The sequence below is a fragment of the Ursus maritimus genome, unplaced genomic scaffold (genome assembly GCF_017311325.1).
Source record: "Ursus maritimus isolate PB19 unplaced genomic scaffold, ASM1731132v1 scaffold_6, whole genome shotgun sequence".
Lineage (NCBI taxonomy): Eukaryota > Metazoa > Chordata > Mammalia > Carnivora > Ursidae > Ursus > Ursus maritimus.
The window spans coordinates 48,855,346-48,881,887 of record NW_024426774.1 but is presented as its reverse complement, the minus strand read 5'-3'; the positions used below and the strand labels follow the sequence as shown (position 1 = coordinate 48,881,887).

The window sequence follows — 26,542 nt, the reverse complement described above, 5'->3', positions numbered from 1 at the left end:
TCTTTTTTTAAAAAGATAGATATATAAACAGGCAAACATTTAACATTTCTAAATAAAAAAAAAGAAACCATAAATTTAAAAAAAGGAGAAAAACATTTGCAATGCATTCAATAACATACCCTCTTCGGTTTCAAATTGATATATTAACCAAACTCCTATACCTTGCTACTTGGATGGCACAAAGGCAAAGTAATCATATACAAAGGCAACTGATGACCCCCCCACACACACTCCAAACCACCAAAGGGAAAGAAACCATAAACCTAGGCATTACTTTGATATGCTTTTAAGCTTACCCTTTATATTTAATCCATCAGAAAGTACAATTAATCTTACCTTCTAAAAATCTCTCCAATTCACCCACATCTCTCCATATTTACTATCACCCTTGGTCCAGCTATCATCATCTCTTCCTGAATATCAGACTATCCTACTAATTGTTCTGCCCACATCCTTTCTCATCCCTCACCCATAATTTAGCCAGAAAGGAAATCTGATCTTCTCACTCCACTTTACCCTATCCCCACCCTGAACACATACACACTCCATTCAACCCAGTGCTTAAAGCATCAGATAGGTCTTAAATAATGTGACATCTATCTACTTTTTAATTTTTACTTCATACCATGCCTAACTTTCTACGTTCCATGATTTACCCACTCTGAACATTTTTCAATCCCATCAGTTACAGATTTTATACATCTTATTCACTCTGAAACACTTGCTGATGAAGACATAAGAAAGCTGAAGGGTCATGGATAACTGAAGTTTCTAGCTGGCACAACTAGATGGATACTAGAGCCATTTACTGAACTATTCTAGATGCTAAATTATCTTCTATTATTAAGTTCTATCATTCCTCGAACAATTCAAATAGAAAAGTACCCCCAAAGCCCCTGTATTACTATCTCTTATACCTAGAATTCCCTTTTAATTGATCTTTGCATAAATAGTGACTCCTTGATATTCTGATCTCAGAATGCCACTTCTGATCAACCTATCAAAAGCAGGCACCCTATTGTCCTAATCTATCACTGTTTTAATTGCATTGTATTATCACTATCTGATATTCTTATTTATTTGTTTATTGGAAACCTCCCCAATCAAAGTATAACTTTCTGAGAGCAAAGACTTCATCCATCTTGTTCACTGTTGTATTCCCATTGCCAACACGTAATCAGTGTTCAAAAAATATTAAATAAATGATTAATTCAGAGCCAACATGATCTATCTGAAATAAAGTGAATTATCATCAAAAATTCATGCTTTGATAAAATATATCAAAATCATGGGAACTCATAATTAGCTAACTTATTGATACATTGTAAGCATTTTTTTTTCAAAAAATAAGAATAAACTGTGAACTCCAAGTCAGTATTAATTGGCATTACAGAAGGCAATACAGAATAGTGCCTGAGAACATGAGCTCTGGAGTCATATGTATGGATTCCATGGATTCCAATCCAAGCTCTACCACTTACTATGTAACATTAGGCTGGTTATTTAACTTCTCTGAGGTTCAGTTCCCCAGACCATAAGGTAATATAATAATAATACCTACCTTATGAAATATATTTGAAGTACACATACCAACGTCTGACACAGAGAGAAGAGTCCAATAAATGTCAGCTGTTTTTTTGTTGTTGCTGCTGTTTTTTGTTTGTTTGTTTGTTTGTTTTTATTGCAGAGAGCATCCAAAAATGTGGGCTCAGTGTTAGAAAGGATGGTAATTTGAAGTGGCTACCTCCATATGTCTTTGAAAGAGACAGCTCCAAGTAGGTGATTCCACAGAATACATACGTGATGATTTTAAAGCAGTACAGCATTGACCAATATATAGATAACCAGCAAATGAGAACTTCTCGCACGCTTCTTACGTACCGAGTGGGTGCGGAGTGCCGCAATGGTTTTTGAAAGTGCCATTTCCCAGAGTTCATCAATGTAGGCTCTATTTACTAAGCCCTGGGTTGTATGTAAAATGTGATCTTCAACCACAAAAAAGCTAAGATGGAGGAAAAAAGAAAGTACAGCTGTCAGAAATTACAGTTTGACTACTACCTCCAGGGTCTGACAAACATTAAGAGCTGCCATCAAATTCGAAGTTAATAGTCATTTCTTTCCTTAAAGAAAGCTACTTGGTGTCGTAAACAAAAATCACATTTCTTGGACCTAGAATTTTGCCCAAGCACTTTACAGAAATCGGAGTCACATTTCTATTAAATGTTAACCGTAATGGTGAGCAACTTAAAAGGGAAGAAAATGTTTACAGGTAAGGGAGGTTAATTTCACTATATTAAAAACACCAGGCCATTAAGACATTTCAAAAAATTAATCAATTTAAAGAGACACTGAAAGCTGAAACACACATTTTTTAAGAACCCAACATACAAAATATCAAAATGATTCCCTATATACGGATTTCTTCATTACAGGGTTGAAAATGTATCTTACAAAGGTCAAAAAATGTAAACTTATTTTTTAACACTCTGTTATAGCTTTATTGTTGTGCATTTACAATGTATCTTTAGCTCCCTTGGCTAAATGTTCACACTAAATAATTCTTTAAATAAGGAATTCTTATGACATATTTTAATCAAAACTATCAATTACACTGAAAAATCTAAATCTGAAATAAAACAGAAATTTCACGGAACAATCCAACTTCTTTCCCTTTCGTTTATCTGCGAAGTCATAATTTTGCCATTAGAATAAGCTGCTTATATTTGGGGTGTTTATTTGGGAAATGCAATTCCATATTAGTACGTATACTCTGGATGATGGTGGCAAACTATACAGCTCATGGGACAAATCTGGCCCACTGCCTGTCTTTATAAATATTGTTTTATTGGAACACAGCCACGTTCACTCATTGCTGTATTGTCTATAGCTGCTTTCACACTGCAACAACAGACCTGAATAGTTGTGACAGAAACCGTATGGCCTGCAAAGCTTTACTAAAATACTTTACTATCTGGCCCTTTTAGAAAAAGTTTGCCAACTTTTGCTGGTTATTTGGTTCCCTCTTACCAAGAATGGAGAAACAAAATATCAAGTGTAATAAAATTACAATTCAAAGTTTTTCTCCCTTATCCACCAAAACTACTAACAATATAATGCTGAAACCAATAAGACATTCCTTTAGCATTATCAGAAAGTCAAAAATAAATCTTAAGAATTTAAAATAAAAGAAATATAATTTCCCAAGGAAAACTTATTTTTCCAAGTCTCATGAGTCTAGGTATTAAAAGTGTATAAATTTAAATACATACACACATATATATACCTACCCTACAATTTGATTAAAATACTTCCGGTAGCCATCTAAAGTTTCATGCTGCAACAAAGGAAAGAAGAAAAAAGTTACTCTTTCTATTTTGATCCATTAAGACAAAGTTAAAATCAGTTACTTAACTTCTTAAGGCTCAGTTCCCAAGACTGAGGTGAATGTAACAATAGTACCCTACCTTATAGGGTTATAATGAGGATGAAATGAGATCATTCATCCCAGTACTTAAAACAATGCCTGACACATAGCAATCAATAGATGTTAGTTGCTATTTTCTTACTGTCACATCCACCAAAAATGATCTCAGAGAGACAGTTTAAAAAAAAAAAAATAGTACATATGCAAAATAATGAACAGCTGCCAGAAAAGAAAAGTCAAAAATTGAGAAAAGTTAAATTGGTGATCCTACCATGTTAGATGGAGGCTGGAGCACCAAACGGGCCTGTTTTCGCCTCTGTTTTCGGTAGTAGTTCTCAAATGTTTCCCGGGCACCCTGTAAAATAAATAAAAGGAAATGGGTTGACACCAATCTGACCAATTATTCTAGTATTTTGTGGGAAAAGAGAAGCTCCCAGGTCTGGAATAGAGGCAACCCCACATTTCTCAAAATCTGCTATTTTGACAATGATAATAATCATAGAAAAAAATAAAAACGACTATTACCATTTATTGAACCTTACAAATCCTGTAAGAATGGAGACAAAAGATTCTTAAGAGGACACTACCAGAACTCAACCACCAACGCACCAAAGCTGGTTGCTGAATCAACTATCACAAACTCACAAGAATGAAGACAAACCAACATTCTCATAAGAACAGTTGAGAAAACGTTCCTTAAAAACCTCACAGAACATTCCAGAAGAAAAATGTTCAGAATGAAAACCAGTCTCAAATGAATCATGAGCAAAGGGCCAGGGGGAGGCAGGAAAAAGGCAGAAGTGGAGAACAGTAAATCAGTCTTCCCGGCTAGCGTATAATCAAGCACAGGATTAACACCAAAAAAGAAGAAACAAAGCCCTGGAAATTCTTGGTGCACAGTTTCTTAAATTGAAAGGTGCTCCAGAGAACAAGAGCTGGCTCATGAGCTCTGTAACTGGGTTGAACAGCATCCTCTCAAAATTCATGTCCTTCCTGGGACATCATAATGGGACCTTATTTAGAAATAGATTTACTTAAATTAAGATGCAGTCATGCTAGAATAGGGTGACCCCTAATCCGAAATAACTGGTGTCCTTAAAAGAAAAGGAGAAAAGACACAGAGATAGACACACAGGGAGAATATCTTGTGACAACACCAGCAGAAACTGGAGCCACACCCCACAGCTACAGGCCAAGGACACCGAGATCGCCGGCCACCGCCAGAAGCTGGGGAGAGGCAAGGAAGGATGCCACCCAGAGTTCCAGAGGGAGGATAGCCTTCTGACACCTGCTTTTGGATTTCTAGTCTCTAAACTTAGGACCAAATAAATTTCTGCAGTGTAAGCCACCCAACCTGCGATACATCGTTACAACAGCCCTAAAAAACTAATATAACTCAAAGCTTTTAAAACATGACAGCCCCCCACCCCCCGCCTCTGCGGGGCATGTGGGTGGCTCAGTGGTTAAGTGTCTGCATTCTGCTCAGGTCATGATCCTGGGGTCCTGGGATCCAGCCCTGCATCAGGCTCCCTGCTCAGTGGGGAGTCTGCTTCTCCCTCTCCCTCTGTTCCTTGCTGGTGCTCTCTGTCAAATAAATAAAATCTTTAAAAAAAAAAACAAAAAACAAAAACAAAACAAAACATGATTTCCCCCCTTCATGACTAAATTCTACTCTGAGTCTGAGACTTTTCTAAAAAATAAGAGTAGAAATGGAGAGACAGCATGCACAGTGGTTAAGAGCACTGATTTGGGAACCAGCTGATGATGTCATCATTCAAATCATGAGTCTGCTCCTTTCTAGCTCTGTAACTCATATGACCAGCTGTGTAACTTTCACTAATTTAACTTCCACCATTTAACTATTCATCTTTCACTAAGAGATGTGCTATGGTGTTCTCATCTCTAGAGATGTCACCCTCATCGTTGTCATGAAGATTCAGATAAGTTACAAAGCTTTTAGAACAGTGTCTGATAATCACCACTATGCATGTGCTTCTTTTTTTAAAAATGAGATGAAATAAATCAATCATGGAAATGAAAGTCTTGCCCATGCGAAAAAGTATAAACTCCACGCAATACCTAAGGTTTAGTTTCGTTCACCTTCCCAAAAGTCTGAAGAATCCTATTCAACATGACTTCTCTGTTACATCCCTAAACCAGAGAAGTTGATTTAAGGTGCTAAATCACACTAACTCAGCCTAAGCTCAGGGGTTGGCAAACGTTTCCTCCAAAGGGCAGGATAGTAAATATTTTAGGCTTGGTTAGCTCTACTGTCTCTGTTGCCACTACTCACCTCTGCTGTTGAAATGCAAAAGCAGCCACAGACAGTACATAAAATGAGTGTGGCTGTGTTCCAATAAAATGTTATTTGTAGAAACTGAAATTAGAATTTCATGTAATTTTCATCTGTCATGAAATCTTCTTCTTTTTATTTTTTTACCAACCATTTAAAAATGTAAAAGCCATTTTGAGTTCACAGGTCACATTGAAACAAGCAGCAGGGTGGCCATGGCCCATGGTTTGTTGACCCCTGGTGTAGCTTAAAAACAAAGGATTTAAAATGCTAACGTGATTATAACTATAGACACCTGAGTTTTCCTGCTATAAAATGAAATCAAACATTAAGACAGCTATTTCAAGGCTTTCTTATTTCTTAGTCTATAAGTTAATGAGGTAGCAAATGATTCTATTTAAGAAATAAAAAGTGGAAACTGCCTGTTGGTTTGTTAAAGTTATTCCCCACTTGTCACCATTTCACAGCATAGTGGTATTATTAAATGTCAATTACATTCCATACACACTGAAGGGCTTTTCATTTTAAAGTTAACAGCCCTAAAGGCCCTTTATTATTCTTGTGTGACATTACACATTTAACATTCATCGGAGCCAAGATACACTTAGCTGAGAATTTAGGGAAAGTCTTCTCTCAAATTAGACCATTGTATAATAATTTATTTGTTGTAAAAGATAGAAAATATACAAGACGAAATTCTATATAAAAACCTATCATAGACCTCTACTTAGTTCTAAACTAGATACAGTTTTGCCTTTCAAATATTCATTCGATAAAATAACACAAAAAAAGATGAATTTATCTAATAATTCTGGCTTCTCCATTTACAAAAATGAGTTAGATTTTCCCTAGTGGCTGCTAAATAAATTCACCTCTGAGTATTCTATTTCCTCTGCCAATTTTGTCAACTCAATGCTTACAGGTGGAATTTGAAGTGGACATCTGACCAGTCCGGCTGAGTGCCTGTCTTTTTCCAAACAGATCAACAACAGATGAACTATAAAAGTTTGCCACTTCAGTTTCAAGCTCCTTTAATCATTAATATTAATTTTAAAAAACCCTCAAAAACTAGTGAAAGTATAGGAAATAGATATAAAATAACAGCCAGTGAAAGTTGTTTTAGTTTGTTTTCATTTTATGTCATTAGTATTACAGTGGTCCAAAGGCTTTGTAATAATTAATTAACACACATAATATCATACATACAATAAAGAATAGTTCTTGTCATCATTGAATTTATAGCCTATGATGGAAAACTAACAATTAAATAAAAAATACTATAGAATCCTACGGATTGGAGTGTGTGTGTGTGTGTGTGTGTGTGTGTGTGTGTGTGTGTGTGTGTGGTGGGTGGGAGGAATGTCAGAGAAAGCTTCCCAGGGAAAAAAAAATGCCATTTATATTCATAGTTGAAGAATGAGTCAGAATAAGCCACGTAAAAAGAAAGGGAAAAATATTTCTCATAGAGACACAGAAGTTCAAAGAAAAAAGGCATCACGCATCCCATGAATTGAAAGAAGTTCTTCATGGCAGGACCTTCAGAGTGTAAGGGAGAGGAATGACAAGAAATAAAGGCTGGAGGGCTTTGTAAATTTTGTTAAGATATTTGGACTTCAATCAGAGTTTTAGACATTTGTAAGTTGCAATGTACTGAGTAGAATGAAGAAACGGAACACTAGATACAAAAAGATCAGCGTGAACTTGATATATATTTAGGAGGTACAAGCTGATGATTGATTGGATATTGGTGGTGAAGGACAGAAAAAACAGCAAGCTAACGTGAGTTTTCCAACCTGGGTAGCTGGTTTGATGGTGGTGTCATTTAATGAGAGAGAAAACATAAGAGCAGGGATATAGTCAATTATTATTCATGGATTCCATATTTGCAAATGTGTCTACTTGTCAAAATTTATTTGAAACCTCAAAATCAATATTCATGCTGCTTTCGTTGTCATTCACAAATGAGTACAGAGTGTTGAAAAACATGAGCTGCACCCAATGCACATGTTCCTAGCTAAGGTCAAACAAGGCAACGCTCTGTCTCCTTTCTTCAGTTCTGATACTATAAACAATTATCCTTTCCACAGTCATCCAGTGCCTCATTCTTTGTATTTTTGTGCTTTTTAAAAATTGAGATATAATTGACATATAACATTATATTATTTTCAGGTGTACAACACAATGATTCAGTATTCATATATATTGCAAAATGACCCTCACCATAAGTCTAGTTAACACCTATCACCACATACAATTTTCTTCCTTTGGTTGAGAACTTTTAAGATTTACTCTCTTAGAAAATCTCAATTACCCAATAAAGTATTATTAGCTACAGTCACCATATTGTACATTATAACCCTAGGACTTACTTATTTTGTAACTGAAAGACTATTCCTTCTCATCACCTTCACCCAACTCTGCCATCCCCCACTTTTGCAACCACCAATCTCTCTATTTATGAGTTCAGTTGAGTTTTTTGTTTATTTGTTTAGATTCCGTATATAAGTGAGATCATACAATATTTGTCTGTGTCTGACGTATTTCACTTAGCAGAATGCCCTGAAGGTCCAGCCACGTTGTCACAAATGGCAAGATTTCATTCTTTTTTATAGCTGAATAATACTCCTTTGTATATATAGATCCCACATGTTCTTTATCCATTCATCCATCAGTGAACACTTAGGCTGTTTCTACATCTTGGCTATTGTAAACGATGCCACAATGAACATAGGGGTGCACGTACTTTTTCAGTTAGTGTCTTCATTTCCTTCAGATAAATACCCAGAAATGAAACTGCTGGAACATATGGTAGTTCTATTTGTAAATTTTTGAGAAACCTCCACACTGTTTTCCATAGTGGTTACACCAATTCACATTCCCACCGACACGCAACAAGGGTTCCACTTTCTCAACATCCTCACCAACACTTTTTATTATCTTTTTGCTACCGGTCATTCTAACAGCTGTGAGGTGATACCTCATTGTGGTTCTGATTTGCATTTCCTTGACGATTAGTGATGTTGAGCACCGTTTCATGTACCTGTTGGCCCCCTGTATGTCTTCCATTTTTGTGCTTCTTTTTGGTGACTTTGCTATTTAAAGGGCCCCCAAACATAGTACTGAAGTGCTGCCTGATGTTCCTAAGACTTGACACTTGTCAAGAAGACAAGATGTGCCTTACAGAGAAAACACATTCAGATAAGCTTTGTTTGAGCATGAGTTATAGTGCTGTTGGTCACGAATTCAATGTTAATGAGCAAACAATACATATTAAATACAATATCTTTAAAGAGAAACACACATAAAACAGGGTTATGAATTGATTGGCTGATGAAATGTTGTAAGCAGAAGCTCACAGGAGCCTAACCCCATATTTCCCCAGCAGCAATGGTTCGGTAATCATTAACTCAGTGTTTACAGTGACCTTATAAAATATAACTAACATGAGTAACAAGAACTGATTGTACATTGGAGACTGGTGATAATGACCTCTGTAATGAACATGTTTAGTTTGTGATTTCTAAGTGCTAAGTGTTCGGGAGCAGGCATATTTGGGTCACAGCTCAGGTGAAAGGGCTAAGCTAAAGACAACAGTTTTCAGAATCAGGAATCATGGGCAGAAAGATGGTAATCTAAGCTTAGGGAAAAAATGAGATAATCTAAGGAATATCTGTAGAATTTAAGTACAAAAGGACCTACCACAAAAACCCTCAGTGACACCAACAATTAGGAAATATTTGTCTCTTGCCTATAATTAAATATAATTTTAAATGTCACCTACTTAGAGAAGACTTTTCCACTACTCAATTTAAAATGGGAAGTTTTGCCAGGGCACCTAGGTGGCTCAGTCAGTTAAGTGGCTAACTCTTGGTTTCGGCTAGGGTCATGATCTCAGGCTCATGAGATCCAGCCCCAGATTGCTCCTCCAACCCCCCAATCCACCTCAGGCTCCGTGTTCATCCATACTCAGCATGGAGTCCGCTTGGGATTCCTTCCCTCCTCCTCCCTCCTCCCACTCCCCCACTCACACGTGCACACGCACTCGTGCACGCTCTCTCTCTCATTCTCTCAAATAAATAAATAAAATCTTTTTTTTTAAAAAAAGGAAAGTTTTGCCTAATACACAGCTCTCTCTTTTAATTCTTTGCATAGCACAATCTCCATCTGACATTATGTTGTTTATTTGTTTATTGTCTGTCTCCTCTCATTAGGATGCAAGCTCCCCAAGAACAAGTTTATTTGTCTTATTTATTGTTGCGTTCCCAGCCCCTAGAACAATGCCTGGTATAAATGGCACTCAATATACATTTGTTTGAATTAATGATTAAAAGGATTAATAAAATATTAACCAATATTTTCTTTCAATGCTCCATTTTTATATTTACTCTTTACCTGCTAAATTGCAATAATCATATCTTTGTAATTTTTCCTATTCATCTCATCCTGCTGTTGTTCCACCTTCATTTATTCTTTTAAAGATTTTTGTTCCTGTTTCATTGAAGCTATGCTTTCTTCATGCCAAACAATTTTCTAAAATTTCCTTTTGGCTCCTGTAGAAAATCATTCTTAGAATCACGTTTCCTCTGAATTTTTAGGATGATGTCCCTTGTCCCATTTTATGCAGGATGTTTATGCAGATCTCACATTTTGTTTTGTATTGTTTCATTTTCTCAATTGCTCTGTTTTGAACAATAGGAGCTCTCTCTGGACCAGTACTTTCTTCCAGGCTTGTTTTGTGGTTTGTCCTGGCCCATTCACCAACCATCTGGCTATAGATCTAATATCTTTATGGAAGCAACAATTCATAGCAGGTTGATGTGCCCAGGTCCAAAGCTGTTTCAAAGTAAATCCACCAACTGGTTCCAGTGCCTAGCAAGCAACTGGCCTACTAAGTTCACATAAAATATGGCCGAACATTTTTTATGTTTAACTCTCTGAACCTCTCGAGGGAATGAAAACCACAATAATACAGGGTCTTCCTGTCTGTGTTCTTATGCAGCACTACTGAGTATTCTCCAGCACAGGAGAAACTTTGCTGCCACTGAAGGTCCCACTTTCCCCCTCAACCCACACTCTGGAAGGCTTATAAAGGAGAATCTCTACAGTGCAGGGGTAGACAACTAATATATTCATCAATTCAGGATTGTATTTCCAAGCCAGATGAGCCAGAGTGGAAAAGGCATAAAGCATCTTCAGATTTTTAAGGTCTGCTCTGTGTATGGTAGCAAAACACACATCACTCGACAACTAGGTTTCTCAATCCATTCAATCAGCCTTAATGTTGGGAGAAAAGTTTATTCAAATTATTATTATTATTATTATTATTATTATTATTATTCAAATTCAGACAATGTAATGTTAATTATAAGTCTTCTTTAATAATGGTGTTGTAATTTTTTAGACTTTTATGCATCTAAAGAATTTTAGTGGAAGTTAAGAAAGGCTTAGAAACTAAATAAGATTTGCTTAATTTTTTTCTGTTAAGTGTATATATTCCATCTGAAGTTTAACTGAAATACAGGAGTTTATATCATTATAAAAAATTCTCTGCAACAATTTTCTTCTCACTCACTTGCAGAGCAACTACACAAAAAGAGCTAAATGATCACAGAACCTATTCTATTTTTCCTTAACGCTAAAACAAGAGAAAGAAATACTCCCCAGGTTCTATTGACCTCTTCTTCAATTCACTGGGTGCTTTCTTTTCTAAATTCATATTTAATTTAAATATTATATCACATCCTATGATAAGCTTAGAGGAGGGTGCTAATGGTCAAATTCCCCAAAAGCCATTGCCAATTTCTTAATTAGTCCTAGCACTAGAATTAACCACGATATAACCCACTTCTCTTCAGGCTATACTGAAAATAATTATTTTGTTGTTTTTTGTTTTACCTTTTGTTTTTTTTTTAATATTGTCTCTTTTTAAAATTATTAATTATAGAAGTAAAATATGTGACTTTTAGAAAAATCAGACAATAAAGGTAAGGCAAAGAAAGAAAATAAAGGTCACTGATAATCCCATTGCCTGGAGATAACTACTATTTACTTTTTGGTGTACTCCCTTACAGACGTTTTTCTATCTTAAATAGATATTTCACATACTCACATATGTACATATACACACCTAAAAAGGATCCTATTGTTCATACTTTTTCACTCTTTTCATTTTGCATGCAAAAATCTTTTCTCAAACATCATAATTTAGTATGATCCACTCATTGCACAACACTGTGCCAACTTTCTTTCTTCAAACACATGCTATAAATTGTCATCATACAAATGCTGGATCTAACATGGGCTTTCAATAAATGTTTAAAAATAAAAATAGAAATGCAAGTGATAACTTTGAATTCCCCATGTGTCTAGGCACTTGTCTGGATATAAACATAGGAAACACACACAGCATTGCCACTCAGTGTGGGCAAATGAGTGAGACTTTTTGTTTTTGTCTGTAAAAGTGGTAAAATTTATTGCTAACAAAGCTCAAAGTCAAATTTTAGCTGCTGTCAGTTTATACATGCACCCCAGTAATCAAATAAGTCAGGATCATGGGATCCTCACTCTTGAGCCCGGGGGGGGGACCAGACGAAAGACCTTTCCATGCGTTTCTTTTTCTTCATAAAAGGTGACGATGTATACCACGTGCACAGACGCCCTGAACTTCTCATACAATTACTGAGCCCCATGCCTCCAAACAACAGTACCACCTACACGTCTAGTTTTGTGGAAGAAAAAGTAAAACTTATGGTGAACAATAATATTTCATATGGGCAATATGTCTAAACAACAGACAAAAAGAGGACAGACCCATCTTCATTTAATACTTACTCTGCCATTATTTGGCAAAACAGCTCTTCATTGAGTGGGCCTTTCCTGGTAGAGACTGAAATGGGGTCTACTGGAGGGTGGGCTGAGTCCTTCTCATCCACCACAATAACTGAAAATTAACCCTTGGATTAAGAAGCAACAAAGGACAAGTAGACAAAGAACAAGGGAGGGAAATGGAAGGAGGGAAGCACACACCATTGTTCTTCCGGCTTCGCCTACAGGAAGCAATATTTCCATTTGGTCTTGGGCAAAGCCTGTAATTTCACCACCCTGACTGCAGCTGGAGAACTCCCTTTCAACTGTCCCGGCATCCAAGTGAAGACAGGTTTATTCAGAGTTTTAAAAAAACCAAAAACCTGAAAGGGCCATTTTAATTTGCTTCCATGTGAAAAGGGGAGCACTTTTCATAGGGCCCCATAATGACGTTCAGCGGGATATTACACTTCGCCATATGGCTAATTTGCACAGCAGGCCCAAAGCAGGATTTTCTTTCATTAGAACTGCCCTAAAGATCAGACTACAGAAACATGTGTAAAGAACAAACCCAAGATGCCCCCTATTGCTTAAATCTAGAAACATTCGATTCCCAGATGTAAAAGCCCATTCAGAGAGTTCCCATGGCAAGGTCATTCAAGAGTCGTAGAGGCGGTATGTGTCACAGCTCCATTTACGTATATTAGGGCTTTGAAAATGTCTAAAATTTAAAAGCCACAAAATTGTCAAAACACCTCAAAAAAAAAAAAAAAACCCACTATATATGGAGGTAGGATAATAGCTCTGGTAGATAATTTATTATTACAAAACAAAGCAAAACAAAACAAAAACATTACTTTCCGAATGCCCGAATTCTTGATATCATTCATTAGCTTACAAAATAAATCTACATAAACTTTTGACCCTTTTTGAAGAGAGCAAAGGCAGTCTGATGTTCTAACAGAGTCCTGTTTATTTTTAAGATGGCCCTTATAACTTATGTTTGTCTTGGCATTTCCTCCTTCTGCCATATCCCAAGCCTGAACCATAGAAAAGAACATCCCCTCCGGGAATGACAGAGTCTACAGGATTTAAAAAAAGAAAAAGAAAGAAATCTGATGTCTAATGATTATGGAGTAGTTGAGTCTGTGCTTTTGAAGAAAGTAAACATTATGATTAACAATCTTGGGCTTTGTAATTAGCTTCCCCCTTCCAAGAGAGAGTGTTAATTTATTAAATATTTTAACAAAGAGTCTTTTATTATCAGATTCAGTTTGGCTGGCTCCTTTCATAGCATTACCAATTACAACCAATAAAGCTTTAATTGATGACTACTTTTTATAACCTTTGACCCAAGATGATAAACAGTTGTACCTTAGAAGCGAAAGGGTAAACCTCAAAGGGAACGGTGTCTTAATCATGCTTAGCAAACCAAACCGCTTAAAATTACAACCTACCTACCTGGTTAGAACAAAAACCCAGACTTCCTCCATGATTAAGATAATTGATCAGGAAAAGATTTGGATTTCACTTTTAAGATAAGTGTCCTTTTTGTTAGGGAAACCCTAATTAAAATTACCTGCATATAACTGTGTACCATAATGTGCTAATTGTAGATTATAATATGATTTAATCAATTTGTAGACAATTAGCAAGTAAATTTTAATATGTGACATAGCTTCTAATATAAAATAATTGAAATGCAAGTTATTTTACTATTTTTTAAAAAGACACTATAATTTAAATTATATCCCCCCAAGTCCCATCATTTTATTGAGCAGTACCTTTATAACACCAGGGACTGTTAGGAATATGTGAGCAGAGAAGTAAACCAAATTAACTGCCCAACAATGAGACATCGAAAATTCTTAGAGAATTGGGTGCCTACACATGACAAGTAAGGAGAGTCATTCCTTTAATTAGAGTGAGATAATGAGGTTGTCTGCATTTTCTCCAAAGAACAATTCCCAAAGTTGGTAGTGTTCCAAAGATACTATTCAACTGCCCAATTTCACACTTGCCAATTTTTAAGGAAAGTCTTTTCTAACTCACACCTGTCAATCTTTTAAACTGCGAAGGTGCTGCATAATTTGGAAGTTTAAAATTTCCCAGACAAATCTCTTAATCTGTGTCATGTTGCCAAAATGAATAGGGAGGGAGTCTGAGCAATTACTAAAGAGCTAATAGGAAAATGTGGCATCTAAAACTGTAAATGAAAATAATACCATCGTGTCACAGTGGTTACTCACCATCACTTCGTGGAGATGAAGACAATGAAGACACCGTTAATTGTCCTCACACTGCAAGTCCTGGCCTAACAGAAGGTACGGTGTAAGATTTTATATAAAAAGAACGAGGCGTACAGCTTTTAAGTGACTTCTCCTGTACATAAAGGAAGTCAACGCCAGGAAAAGCAAAAAAAATCTGAGGTTCAGTCGAAGTACTTTATAAATTGAAAGAGCTATACATGTTATTTTTATGATATATAAATGTATGTAATGGCTGTTTTATTAAAGACACATGGCCGCTCTCTGCATTTCAAAATCAAATTTGCCACACACCCAGAAAAAAACAGCCCTTTATATAGTTAAGTGAGGATTGGGGAAATTTTGTATAAATAAATCTATGCTTTCCTCTCCATTAACAGATGCTGTAAAGAAACAGACAAATTTAAAATCTAAGAATACAGAAATAAATCATACTGGACTTCAGCCGTTCAGAACAAACAGGCAGAATATCTAAAAACAAAGCGGACAAATATTAAGCTGGTATTTGGTAAATAAATAAATAAGAAGAATACAGACTAAGAGAAAAAAGGAAACTATACGTTGAACAAAATTTGCTTCAATGCCAATTTTCTAAATTAAACTTTTTATTATGGGAGAATTATAGATTTACACAGAGTCAGAAGAACTGATAGAGACAGATCACATGTGTTTTTACCCGGCCCCTCCAATGGTAAACATTTTAGCAAAGTACAGCACTGAACACAATCAGGATCTTGACACTGACACAGTCAAGGTCCACATTTCCAAAGCTACGAGGGTAGCTCAGAGTCTCCTGGGTACAGCCATATCCACTTCCCTCCATCCCTACCCCCTACTTAACTTTTAGTAAGCACTAATCTACTCTCCATTTCTATAATTTTGTCACTTTCAGAAGGTTACATAAATGGAATTTTACAGTATGTAACCTGTTGAGATGAGCTCGTTTCACTCAGCATCAATCTCTGAGATTCGCATAGGTAGCTGCCTCTACCAAGAATTCTTCCCTCCATATTCCTGAGTAATATTCCATGGGAAAGTATAAATGTACCACAGCTGGTTGAACCATTCGCCTACTGAAGGACATCAGGGCTGCTTCCGGTTAGGGGCTGTTACAGATAAAGCTGCTATCGACTTTCATGCACAGCAAATACCTGAACTAAATTTTCATTTCTATGGGATAAAAGCCCAGGAGGGCAATTGCTGGGTCATCTGGTAATTACATGTTTTGCTTTTTAAGAAAATGCCAAACTGTTTTCCAGAGTGACCGCACTGCTTTACATTCCCACCAGTGTCCTCGCTGCCATGTGGTGTCGTCACTGTTCTGACAGGAGTGCAGGGATCGCTTCGCTCACTGTGGCTTTAATTTGAATTCCTCTAATGACTAATGACATTGAGCGTCTTCTCGTGTGTTTATTTGCCATCTGTATATCTGCCTCGGTGAATTGTTTCTTCATGTCTTTTGCCCATATTCTAACTGGCTTGGTGGGTTTTAAACTGTCAAGTTTTAAAAAACCTTTGTACATTCTAGATACTACTCCTTGGTTGGATATGGTTTGCAGATATTTTCTCCCACTCTGTCCCTTGTCTTTTCATCTTCCTAAAGGGTACTTTGCAGAGCCAAAGTGTTCTATTTTGATGAGGTCCAATTTTATCAAGTTTTTTCTCTATGGTGAGCACTTCTGGAGTAAAGTTTAAGTACTCTTTGTCTTCCTGGATTCTGAGGATTTTCTCTTATCTTTTTCTTAAAAGTTTTAGTTTCGCATTTCACATTTAAGTCATGATCCACTTTGAGTTAGTTTTTGTATAAAATGTAAGAAATAACTCACTTTTTTTTTAACTGTGGATGTCCAATTGTTCCAGCACCATTTTTTAAATTGCTTTTGCAATTTTGTAAAATACTTTTGTGAGCCTAACCTATCTCTGGATTCTCTACACCGTTCCATTGATCTATCTGTCTATACCTCTGCCAATACCACACAGTCTTGATTACCGTTAACCATATAATAAGTCTTAAAACTGAGTATATTAATTCCTCCCGCTTTATTATTCTTTTCAAAATTGTTTTAGTTATTCTAGTTCCTTTGCCTTTCCATCCAAATTTTAGAATAATCTTGTCCATATCAACAAAAATCTTATTGGGATTTTTTTTAGGGTGGGGAGGGGCAAAGGGAGAGAGAGAATCTTAAGCGGACACCACACCCAGCACGCAGCCTGACATGGGGCTCAATCTCACAACCCAGAGATCATGAGTCGGATGCTTAACCAACTGAGCCACGTAGGCACCCCTTATTGGGATTTTGATAGGAATTTCACTAAATCTGTGTGTCAGCTTGGGAAAAATTAATATCTTTACTGTGTTGAGTCTTCTAATCCATAAACATACAACGGCTTTCCACTTTTTACATCTTTGTTGATTTTATCCATCAGCATTTTGCAGTTTTCAGCACATGAATCCTGTACATTTTTTAAAAATTTACACTTTTTTTATATTTTAAATTATATTGTACTTTTCATTCTGGTATCTGTATGCTCATTCCTAGTACATAGGAATACAATTGATTTTTGTGTATCTTATATCTGCCACCTTGCTATATTCACTTATTAGTATTAGGTGGTCTTATCTTGATTCTTTGGGTTTTTCATCAAAAACAATCATGTTCTTTACAAATAGGTATGGTTACATTTCTTCCTTTCCAATCTGTATGCCCTTTATTGCCTTTCCCAGTCTTACTGCACTGACCAGAATGTCTATTCAACATAGAACGTTATGTTGAATAAGTGGTGAGAGCAGGCATCCTTGCTTTGTTCCTGATCTTAAGAGGAAAACAAGTCTTCCACCATTAAACAAAAAGTTAGCTGTAGATTTTTGCACAGGTCCTTTTTCATCTGAGAAAGGTTTAGTCAGAATCATAAACAGGCTTGAATCTTGTCAAATGTTTTTTCTGCATCAATTGATACGATTATGTGATTTTCTTCTTTAGCCTTGTCGATGTGGTAAATTACACTGATGGAGTTTTAATATTAAACCGGCCTTGCACACCCTGAAAAAAACCCTACTTGGCCCTTTTTCTCCTTTTATATTACTAAATTCTGCTTAATAATATTTTGTTAAGAAATTTTACAACTATATTCATGAGGGATATCGGTCTATATTTTTAGTTTGTGTATTATCTTTGTCTAGTTTGGGCATCAGAGTACTACTAAGCTTCATAAAATGAACTGAAAAGCGCTCCTTCTACTTCTATATTATGGAAGAGACTATACTGAATTGGTGTTAATTCTTCTATAGCTGCTTTGTAGAAGTCTCCAATGAAACTGCCTGGGCTTGGAGATTGAAGACAGGGGTTTTTAAATTACAAATTCAGCTTCCTTCATAGTCACAGGGCTATTCAAATTATCGATTTCATATTAGGTGAACTGTGACAGTTTGCATTTTTCAAAGAATTGGTCAGTTTTATAAGTCCTCAAATTATGGATGTAGAGCTGTTCACTGTATTCCCTTATTATCCTTTTGATATCTGTAGTGTCTGTATCAATATATCCTTGCTATCCCCTATCTTATTCCTATATTGGTAATCTGTTTCTTCTTTCTTTTTTTCTTTATCAGTCTTGCCAGAGCTTCATCCATTTTATCAAATCCTTTAAAAAGGGAGCACTTTCAATTATTTTCTCAATTGTTTTCTTCTTTTCAAAGTTGCACTGATTTCTGCTCTTATTATTTCCCTTATTCTGCTTCCTTTGGGTTTATTTTTCGCTTTTGTTTTTCTAGGTTTTTGAGGTGAGAACTTACATTATTGGTTTGAGACTTTTTCTCTTTTCTAATATATGAGACTTTTTCTCTTTTCTATCTTTTCTAGCACTATAAATTTTCCTGTTGACACTGCTTTAGCTGTGTACCACAAATTTTCATTTTCATTCAGCTCAATATTTTTATTTTTATTTCCTTTGAGACTTCCTCTTCGACCCTTCTATTACATAGTAGTGTGTTATTTAGTTTCAAAGTGTTTGGAGACTTTCCTATTATATTTCTGTTACTGACTTCTAGTCTGATTTCACTGAAGTCTGCATATGATTTCAAATTTTGTTGAGGCCTATTTTATGGCCCAAGACACCGTCTAACTTAATATATGTTTTGTGGACACTTGAAAAGAATGTGTATCCTGCCACCTTGTGTACAGTGTTCTATAAATGTCTATCATTTTGTTAGTTGATGGCGCTGCTGAGTTCTATACCCTTGACGATTCTCAGTGCAGTTGTCCCGTCAATTTTTGAGAAAGGGGTTTGAGGGCCCCAACTTTAATTGTGAATCTGTCTTTTTCTCCTTTCAGTTCTAATAGTTTCTGCTTCACAATTTAGCAGCTCTGTTATTTGGGGCATACTCATCTAGGAGTATAGATCTTCTTGATATAATGGGCCTTTCTCTGTGGTAATTTCTTTTGTTCTAATGTCTACTTCATTGATACTAATATTGCCAATTACACTTTTCTTTGATCAAAGTTTGCATGATGTCCTTTATTGACCATCTTTTTTACTCTCAGCCTGCCTATATATTTGAAGTGATTTTCTTATGACAGCCAATAGTTGGGTCATGTTTCTTAATCCACTCTGCCAATGTCTGCCTTTTCATTGGTGTTGTTAGATAATTTACATTCAGTGCAATTATTTATATGTTAGGGCTTATGTCTGTCATTTTAGTTTTGGTTTGTTTGTTTTTTTTTAACATTGGTTCTCCTTGTTTCCAGTTTTTTTCTTTTTTCTGCCTTCCTTGGGTTACTTGAATTTTATTCAGAATTCCATTTTTTTAATCTAGAGTGTTTTGGAGTATATCTCTTTGTACAACATTTTTAATGGTTATTCCAGGTATTACATTATATATACATAACTTACCATTGGCTACTGATATTGTCATTTCACTAGTCCCAGGGAACTATAGAAATCATACTTCCCTTCATGTCTTTACCCTTCTCCATTTATAATATAACTATCTTAAATATTTTCTCTATATACTGTTAGAATCAAATCAGAAAGTACTGGCAAATCAAATTATCATACTTTATAGACACTCTAATAAGTACAGAATATACATTCTTTTTAAGTACACATTGAACATTTACCAAATTACACTATATGCTGGACCATAAAGAAAATCTCCATAGATTTCAAAGTGAAGTCTACAGGGTATATTATCCGACTCCAATGGAAATGCAGAAATCAATAACAAAAAGATAACTAGAATATTCCAGTCCTAAATATTTTCTCGAGTAAAGAGCATCTGGTCCATTAAAAAATACTTGTATAAGAACATCAGAGTAGCTTGATTCATTATAAGCCCCAAACTAGAAACAACCCAAATGTCCATCAATATCCATAAAATGAGAAACTACCCACAATAAAAAGGAACACACTCCCAATTCATGAATCTCAATAACATTATGTTGAGGAAAACTAGCTAGACACAAAAGAGAATATGTTATATGATTAGCTGTATATGAAGTTCAAGAACAGGCAAAACCAATCTATATTCCAGAAATCAGGAAAGTTTACTTTGTGGGAGAAGAAGGCTAATAATGACTAAAAAGGGGCAAGAAGATACTTCCTTGGGAAATGGAAATGTTCTATTTCCAGATCTGGCTGAGAATTACAAAAGTGTATACGTATGCTAAAACCCATTAAGTTACACACTTAAAATCGGCACACATTTTAATATATGCAACTTAAAAAAAATAGGGAAAAGTGACTGATTTATAAAATAAATTTTAAATTTCTACAAATCAAAAGGAAAGAAACAAAATTAAAAAGCAAATAATATACTAAGAAAACATTACAGATACACATCAGACAAAAAAAAACTACTTACCTGAATAAATAAAATATATACATTCCATGCACACACAAAAAGGAATGCCCTCTAAACATTAGAAAAATGTCCACAATCAATAGTGATTTTTAAAATGCAAATGAAATTCATAATGTACCTTTCTTTTTTTTACCTATCAAATCAGCAAAAAAAAAAAAAAAAAAAAAAAAAAAAAAAAGACAACACCCAATATTGCTGAAAATATGGTTAGACTGCACTTCTATGTTCTTTTATTAAGGAATGCAAATTGTTAGAACTTTTCTGAGAGTTTAGGTATCAGGAAGCTTAAAATGTGTATGCCCTTGAATTCACTTCAATAATTTTACATAAGTGATAATCAGGTGATAAAAAAAAATGTCTAAAATATGCACAGTTGAAAGAATTTGGATTCAGATTCTAAAAGTATGGGTTAGAACCCTGGTTTACCCCTAACTCTGTGACCTTAAGCAACTTACTTACTCTCTCTAAGTCTCAACTGCTTTGCCTGCAAAATAGGGATATTAATATATATACTTGTCAAGGTTGCTATGAGAATTAAATAAAACAATGTATGCAAATCATATAATATGATGCCTAGTATATAGTAAGTATTCAATAAATGGCAACTATCATCATCATCATTACATGATTAATTCTAACTACACTGGAATAAGTAAACTTATACAGAGGAAATAAAGACAATAATGTTGGGTCTACATTTAACATGAACAGATGTTTGTGATATGGTATATGTTAATGGGAGGAGAAGCAAATCAAAATCATAAAGAAACACACATAGTACAATTAAATTTTTATAAAAAGTATATCAAATATGTTCAAAGAATAACATCTGCAAAGAAGCAGACCAATATTATGGTAGAATTGTAATTTGGTTTCTTCAAATTTTTGCATTTTTTTTAACTGGAATAATGACTAAATTTAGGGGGGGGGAATGAAGTTATTTCCTTAGTTCCCTTTTATCAAAGGCATTACAGTGTCCATTAACTGATCCTACCAGCTCAGTTGCAGAAAGAGCCTAGAGGAGACAATGGTGGAATGGTGAGTACAGAAACTACCAGATGCCAAGATAAAGAACACAAGAAGACAGGGGGGAAGAAGTACTCTCTCTGAAGTGGATAGGTGAGAATAGAAGTGGTTAGAAGTAACAGTGCTGGCACCTGGAAAGGAACTCACCGTCCTGGTAGCAGTAAGATGACTGACCATACAACTAATACTTTGTTGACCTTGTCATCTACCACTCTTGACTACAGACAAGGTGGCTGGCTGACGACTCCTCCCTGTGAATGCCAAGTATGCAACTCTACAATAATTGTGTGGGATGATTTCAGGCAACAGAAGGCACCCTGTACAGTAGAAACTTTTAACAAAAGACCTTTGAAACAGACAAGTATCTGAAAGTCTCCCTTAAAAAGGTAATAAAGCCATGCCTGGAAAGGGGAAATTTTTGCTCTTTGCTGAATGGGAGGGCCCAAATGAAGTCTGATCCTGGAACAAACTGCACAATAACCTGGCATTATGAAGGGCTATTTGGCAAGTCAAGAAAGGATGATCTACCCAAAGACTAGTCCAGAATAAGTTTGGCTCTGCCTAACTTAGCGTTGGCAGGGATCCTTTTAAAATAGCAGTATTAGCACCTGCCCCTCCCCTCCCGATTTTCCCAAGCCACGTCTAGAGTGAAGAGCCAGGAGAGGGCACAGGGTAATTTCTAATTAAAAATAAACCTTTAGGATGAACTGTAGAGAGCAATCCCAGCAAGGCTGAACTTTTACATAGCAGTTACAGAACACTGACAGGCCTAAGGAGACCTGGTGTGACGACACTAACACATTATTAGAGCTCCTCATTACTCCCAATCTGAGGGGCAAACTATGAAATAGAGTTTGCCCATCTTCTCTCTCCACCGCAGTTATTTTTCTAAGTCAAACCAATGTGGTTTATGTGACTGTCTCTCTCCAGGTCCTTATATCTGATTTCCAAGTCTCTGCCAGTATTAGAAGGTAGGGCATGACTCTTATTTTTAAACACTTTATTTTTTTTTTTCAGAAACCACCAAGAGCATTGCTTTCTTAATTAAAAGTTTTATAAACAGTTCTTTCTCCTCAAACTTCAAAGACCAGATATTAATGCAAAACAATGCCAACGTGTTTACTTTTTCGTAATACTTTCAGAATGTATTGTTATAGAAAAAGTCCTTTTCCTTACTTTAGAGCACTTGCCCCTGCAACTGAAATATTAATGATACAGGAAAGTAAAAAAGAGGTTTTCAAACACAACTCATAAAATCAGACTTGGCTCCTAGTTTCGCCAATCACTAGCTCTGTGATCCATCAGGCAGATCAATTAATCTCGCTGAACCTCAAATCCCTCAACCAGCATGTCAATATATGACGCCCACTGCGAAACCCGCCTATGTCAGATGGTATCTTGAGGGTCAAGTACGATGAAGTGTGTGTGAAAATGCTGTGGAAAAAAAATCGAAACCCCGAACTTGAAAGGACTCAGCAGCTTGGGATGCTGACTACAGAACAGCTTCAGGCTGTTACTGTCCGAGAAGAAAGACAAAACTACCTTTGCTTCTAATGAGGATTATAGTCTGATCCTTTTCTGTTTTTGTACTTTCAAAACCTGTTTGAACAGGAGATAAATATAGTACTAAAAATTAAGAAGGATCGTCTGTGCTTGCAATTTTCAAAAAGGATATTTCACAGCAGCCACAAGGAAACAAATATTTTTAATTATAGAAAAGAGACAATGGACACTGAAATAATCTATGCTTCGGGTTTTAAAAATATAGTAAAATTTTCTTTTAAAGATCATATTTTAACTACATACTGTGTAAAAATAAACCCCAGCCTAAGAGGCTTGATGAGGTAGGGGTTGGATTTAAGATTTGAGGAAGTTGGGGCACCTGGGTGGCTCAGTTGGTTAAGCATCTGCCTTCAGGTCAGGTCATGATCCCGGGATCCTGGGATCGAGCCCCACATCTGGCTCCCTGCTCAGTGGGGAGTCTGCTTCTCCTTCTGTCTCTCCCTACTGCTCATGCACGCTCTCTTGCTCTCTCTCAAATAAATAAAATCTTTAAAAAAAAAAAAAAAAAGATTTGAGGAAGTAGAAGAGGCAAGTTTATACATGCTTAAGAAAAAACATGTATTACACAAAGAATTAATACAGAGCAATCACTACACCTACTATGTGCTTTATAAAAACAGTCTTATTATATCATTTATTCTTCTCAAAAGAGTATATTTTCCTATCCCTGTAAGCAAACTGAAGGCCAAAGTTACAAAGTTCACTGAAAGCAAGAAAAGTTCGTCTGATACCAGCTCACGTTATCCTAATTACACCCCCCTATCCCTATGCAGGTTTTTTCTGTCTAGTTCCATAATCTGACAGAGGTAGCTTTTTTTTCCCCTTCTCCAAGAACGGGTGAAGGTTTCATTCTGAAACTCTCCCCTCCCTCAAATCAAACTTCTAAAACTAAGTCATACTAAACTTCAGGGGAGGTAGACAGCCTAATGTGGGTTCAGGAAGCTTCCATCAAAATTGTTTTAATGAAGAAATGTGTTTCACTCATTGACCACAGATGAAAAGCTTAAAATGAAAACAGAACACTTGCTAATCATATCATTAACATCTCTTTCCTTCTTTAAGAACAAGAACCATCTCAACGTCTTCCATGCTTACAAAGATGCTGAGACTTTCAGCGAGGAACTCTTTTTCTTTTTTTTTTCAAGCAAAGAACCCCTGATACACCCCTCAGAGTCTAGAATGCCAACTGGTTTGAAACCTACCTAGAATAAAATATATATGCAATAAATACTTGTTGAATGAATACGGTGATACTTAGTTTCTTGATATAGTTGTTTTTCTTTGAAAGAGTGGCCTTTAAAGAATGTATGGTGACTAAAATTCGCTTTATGGACACTAGATGTGTGCATACTCCTTGCCATAAGCATCAAATTCTTTTCTGTTTTGCGTAGCCTGACCATGTACATCAATGACCTTAAAAAGAAATACAGGTTTTCAAGTAGCACAAAAGAAAAAGAAGAAATACATAAAACCTTCCACCTGTGCTTTGTGACAATTCTGCCTAATTTTTTTTTTTTTTTAAGATTTTACTCACTTAGTTTGAGAGAAAGAGAGGGAGAGAGCAAGTGAATGACAGCAGGGGAGCAGCAGGCAGAGGGAGAAGCAGGCTCCCCGCTGAGCAGGGAGCCCAACGTGGGGCACAATCCCAGCACCCCGGGATCATGACCTGAGCCAAAGGCAGATGCTTAACCAGCTGAGCCACCCAGGTGCCCCAATTCTGCCTAGATTTTAAAGGCAGAAGTGGTGCTAGAGGAAATTACCAGAAGCCATTTGAAAAATCCTAATGGCATTTCTCTGCTACCATCACATTCAAGTAGAAGCAGTTAGAGCAGTCTTATTAGGGCATCACCTGCAAAGACTTGATTTGATAACATTACCCTAGTTCAAGACACACTATTGAGGTATGCAGTATTATACATTTTTATTTTCTTTTATGCCCTATTCCCCTTACCAACACAGGTACTCACTCTAGTACATAGAAGACATGTCATTTAAATGAAACTTTTATATTTATATTTCTTATATATTTATTTATATAGAGATGTGCCTTTGAAGTAAGTATATATAGTGGTATTTTATGGGCTTAGTTTATATAAATGACATTGAGCTATCAATTACACTGTGTCTTACTTTGATCCTCCAGCACTGTATTTCTGAAACCTTTATATATTGTTTTACATAACTATTGTTCATCATTTAAAATAGCATGGTATATGTTGTATATTACATTCAATCATATGTAAATACCGATTTTACTCATCAGTCCCACAGTGATGAATACCTAGATTGCTTCCACTATTTCCTACCAGAAACAATAACAAAATCAACACCGTCATAAATGTATTCTTGTGAAAATACAGTTGAGCTTCTTGTGGGGTATGGCCCCATCACAATGTGGCCTCAAGTCTTCACAGCAAGCCACTAGCCTCTACATCACAGCAACTTTGTATGAATTAGAAAAAGAGTTGCCAAGTTACCACAAACTTCCTATTGGATTTGCTTTCATTTCATTGATTTTACAAATTAAATAAGGAAGAAATTGACAATTTTACAATGTGTAGACATCCTACTCAAAGAGTATCTCTCTCTTCATTTATCCAGTACTTCCTAAATGTCTTCCAATAGAATTTTGAAATTTTTACAATAAAGGCCTTATTGTACAATTTTAAAAATCTATCTGTCTTCTTTCCATTTTACTTTTTTTTCTTGGCCTAGGACCTTAGGAATAATGAGCACAATGGATGGTGGTAGGCATCTTTGAATATCTGTCTTTGTGTTCTTCCTGACTTGTTAGGAATCTTTCTAAAATGTACTCATTAAGTACGATCTTTGCTGGGGATTGTTTAGAGTTGCCCTTTGCCAAATTAAGAAACTTCCACATATACTGGTAGTCATCTCATATCTATATCAACTTTTCTTGAATGTAATAATATGCCTCATACTTCTTTGACTCTCCTCAATGTCTAAGACATAGTAGAAACAATATACTCAGGCTGACTGGGCTTTTCCCCAACAAGCCCATTGCAAAAATGTGCCAACACTAGGTAACAACAACAAGAACCAAAAAAGAAGGAGGAGGAAGAGAAGAAGAAAAGAAAAAAGAGAAAGAAAACAGATGATATTTCCCATTATGGAGCTGGACTCATCCGCATGTATAGGATGCTTCTTGGCTAAAAACCATTCTTCTACCTCCTGCTTAAGCAGCTCTACGGCAGAAAGTCCATTTGTTGTTTCCCTCCCTGAAAGTTGCCTATAGCGTTGTTCCTCATCAGGAACGCTCCCTGCTGGGGCCTCAAGTCACAGAAGCC

The 26,542-nt window shown here is 36.0% G+C and overlaps 1 protein-coding gene across 2 annotated transcripts in view; it reads right to left on the bottom strand.

The window, feature by feature from the left end:
* Window positions 1–26,542, bottom strand: part of EXOC6B (exocyst complex component 6B) — a 571,132-nt gene that overhangs the window by 289,446 nt on the left and 255,144 nt on the right. For both annotated transcript variants that reach the window (XM_008699988.1, XM_008699990.2), the window contains exons 9-11: window positions 3,696–3,779; window positions 3,288–3,334; window positions 1,882–2,002 (exon numbers count right to left, since the gene is read on the bottom strand). In XM_008699988.1, coding sequence (XP_008698210.1) covers window positions 1,882–2,002; window positions 3,288–3,334; window positions 3,696–3,779 — 252 coding nt within the window. The remainder of the gene's footprint in view (window positions 1–1,881; window positions 2,003–3,287; window positions 3,335–3,695; window positions 3,780–26,542) is intronic.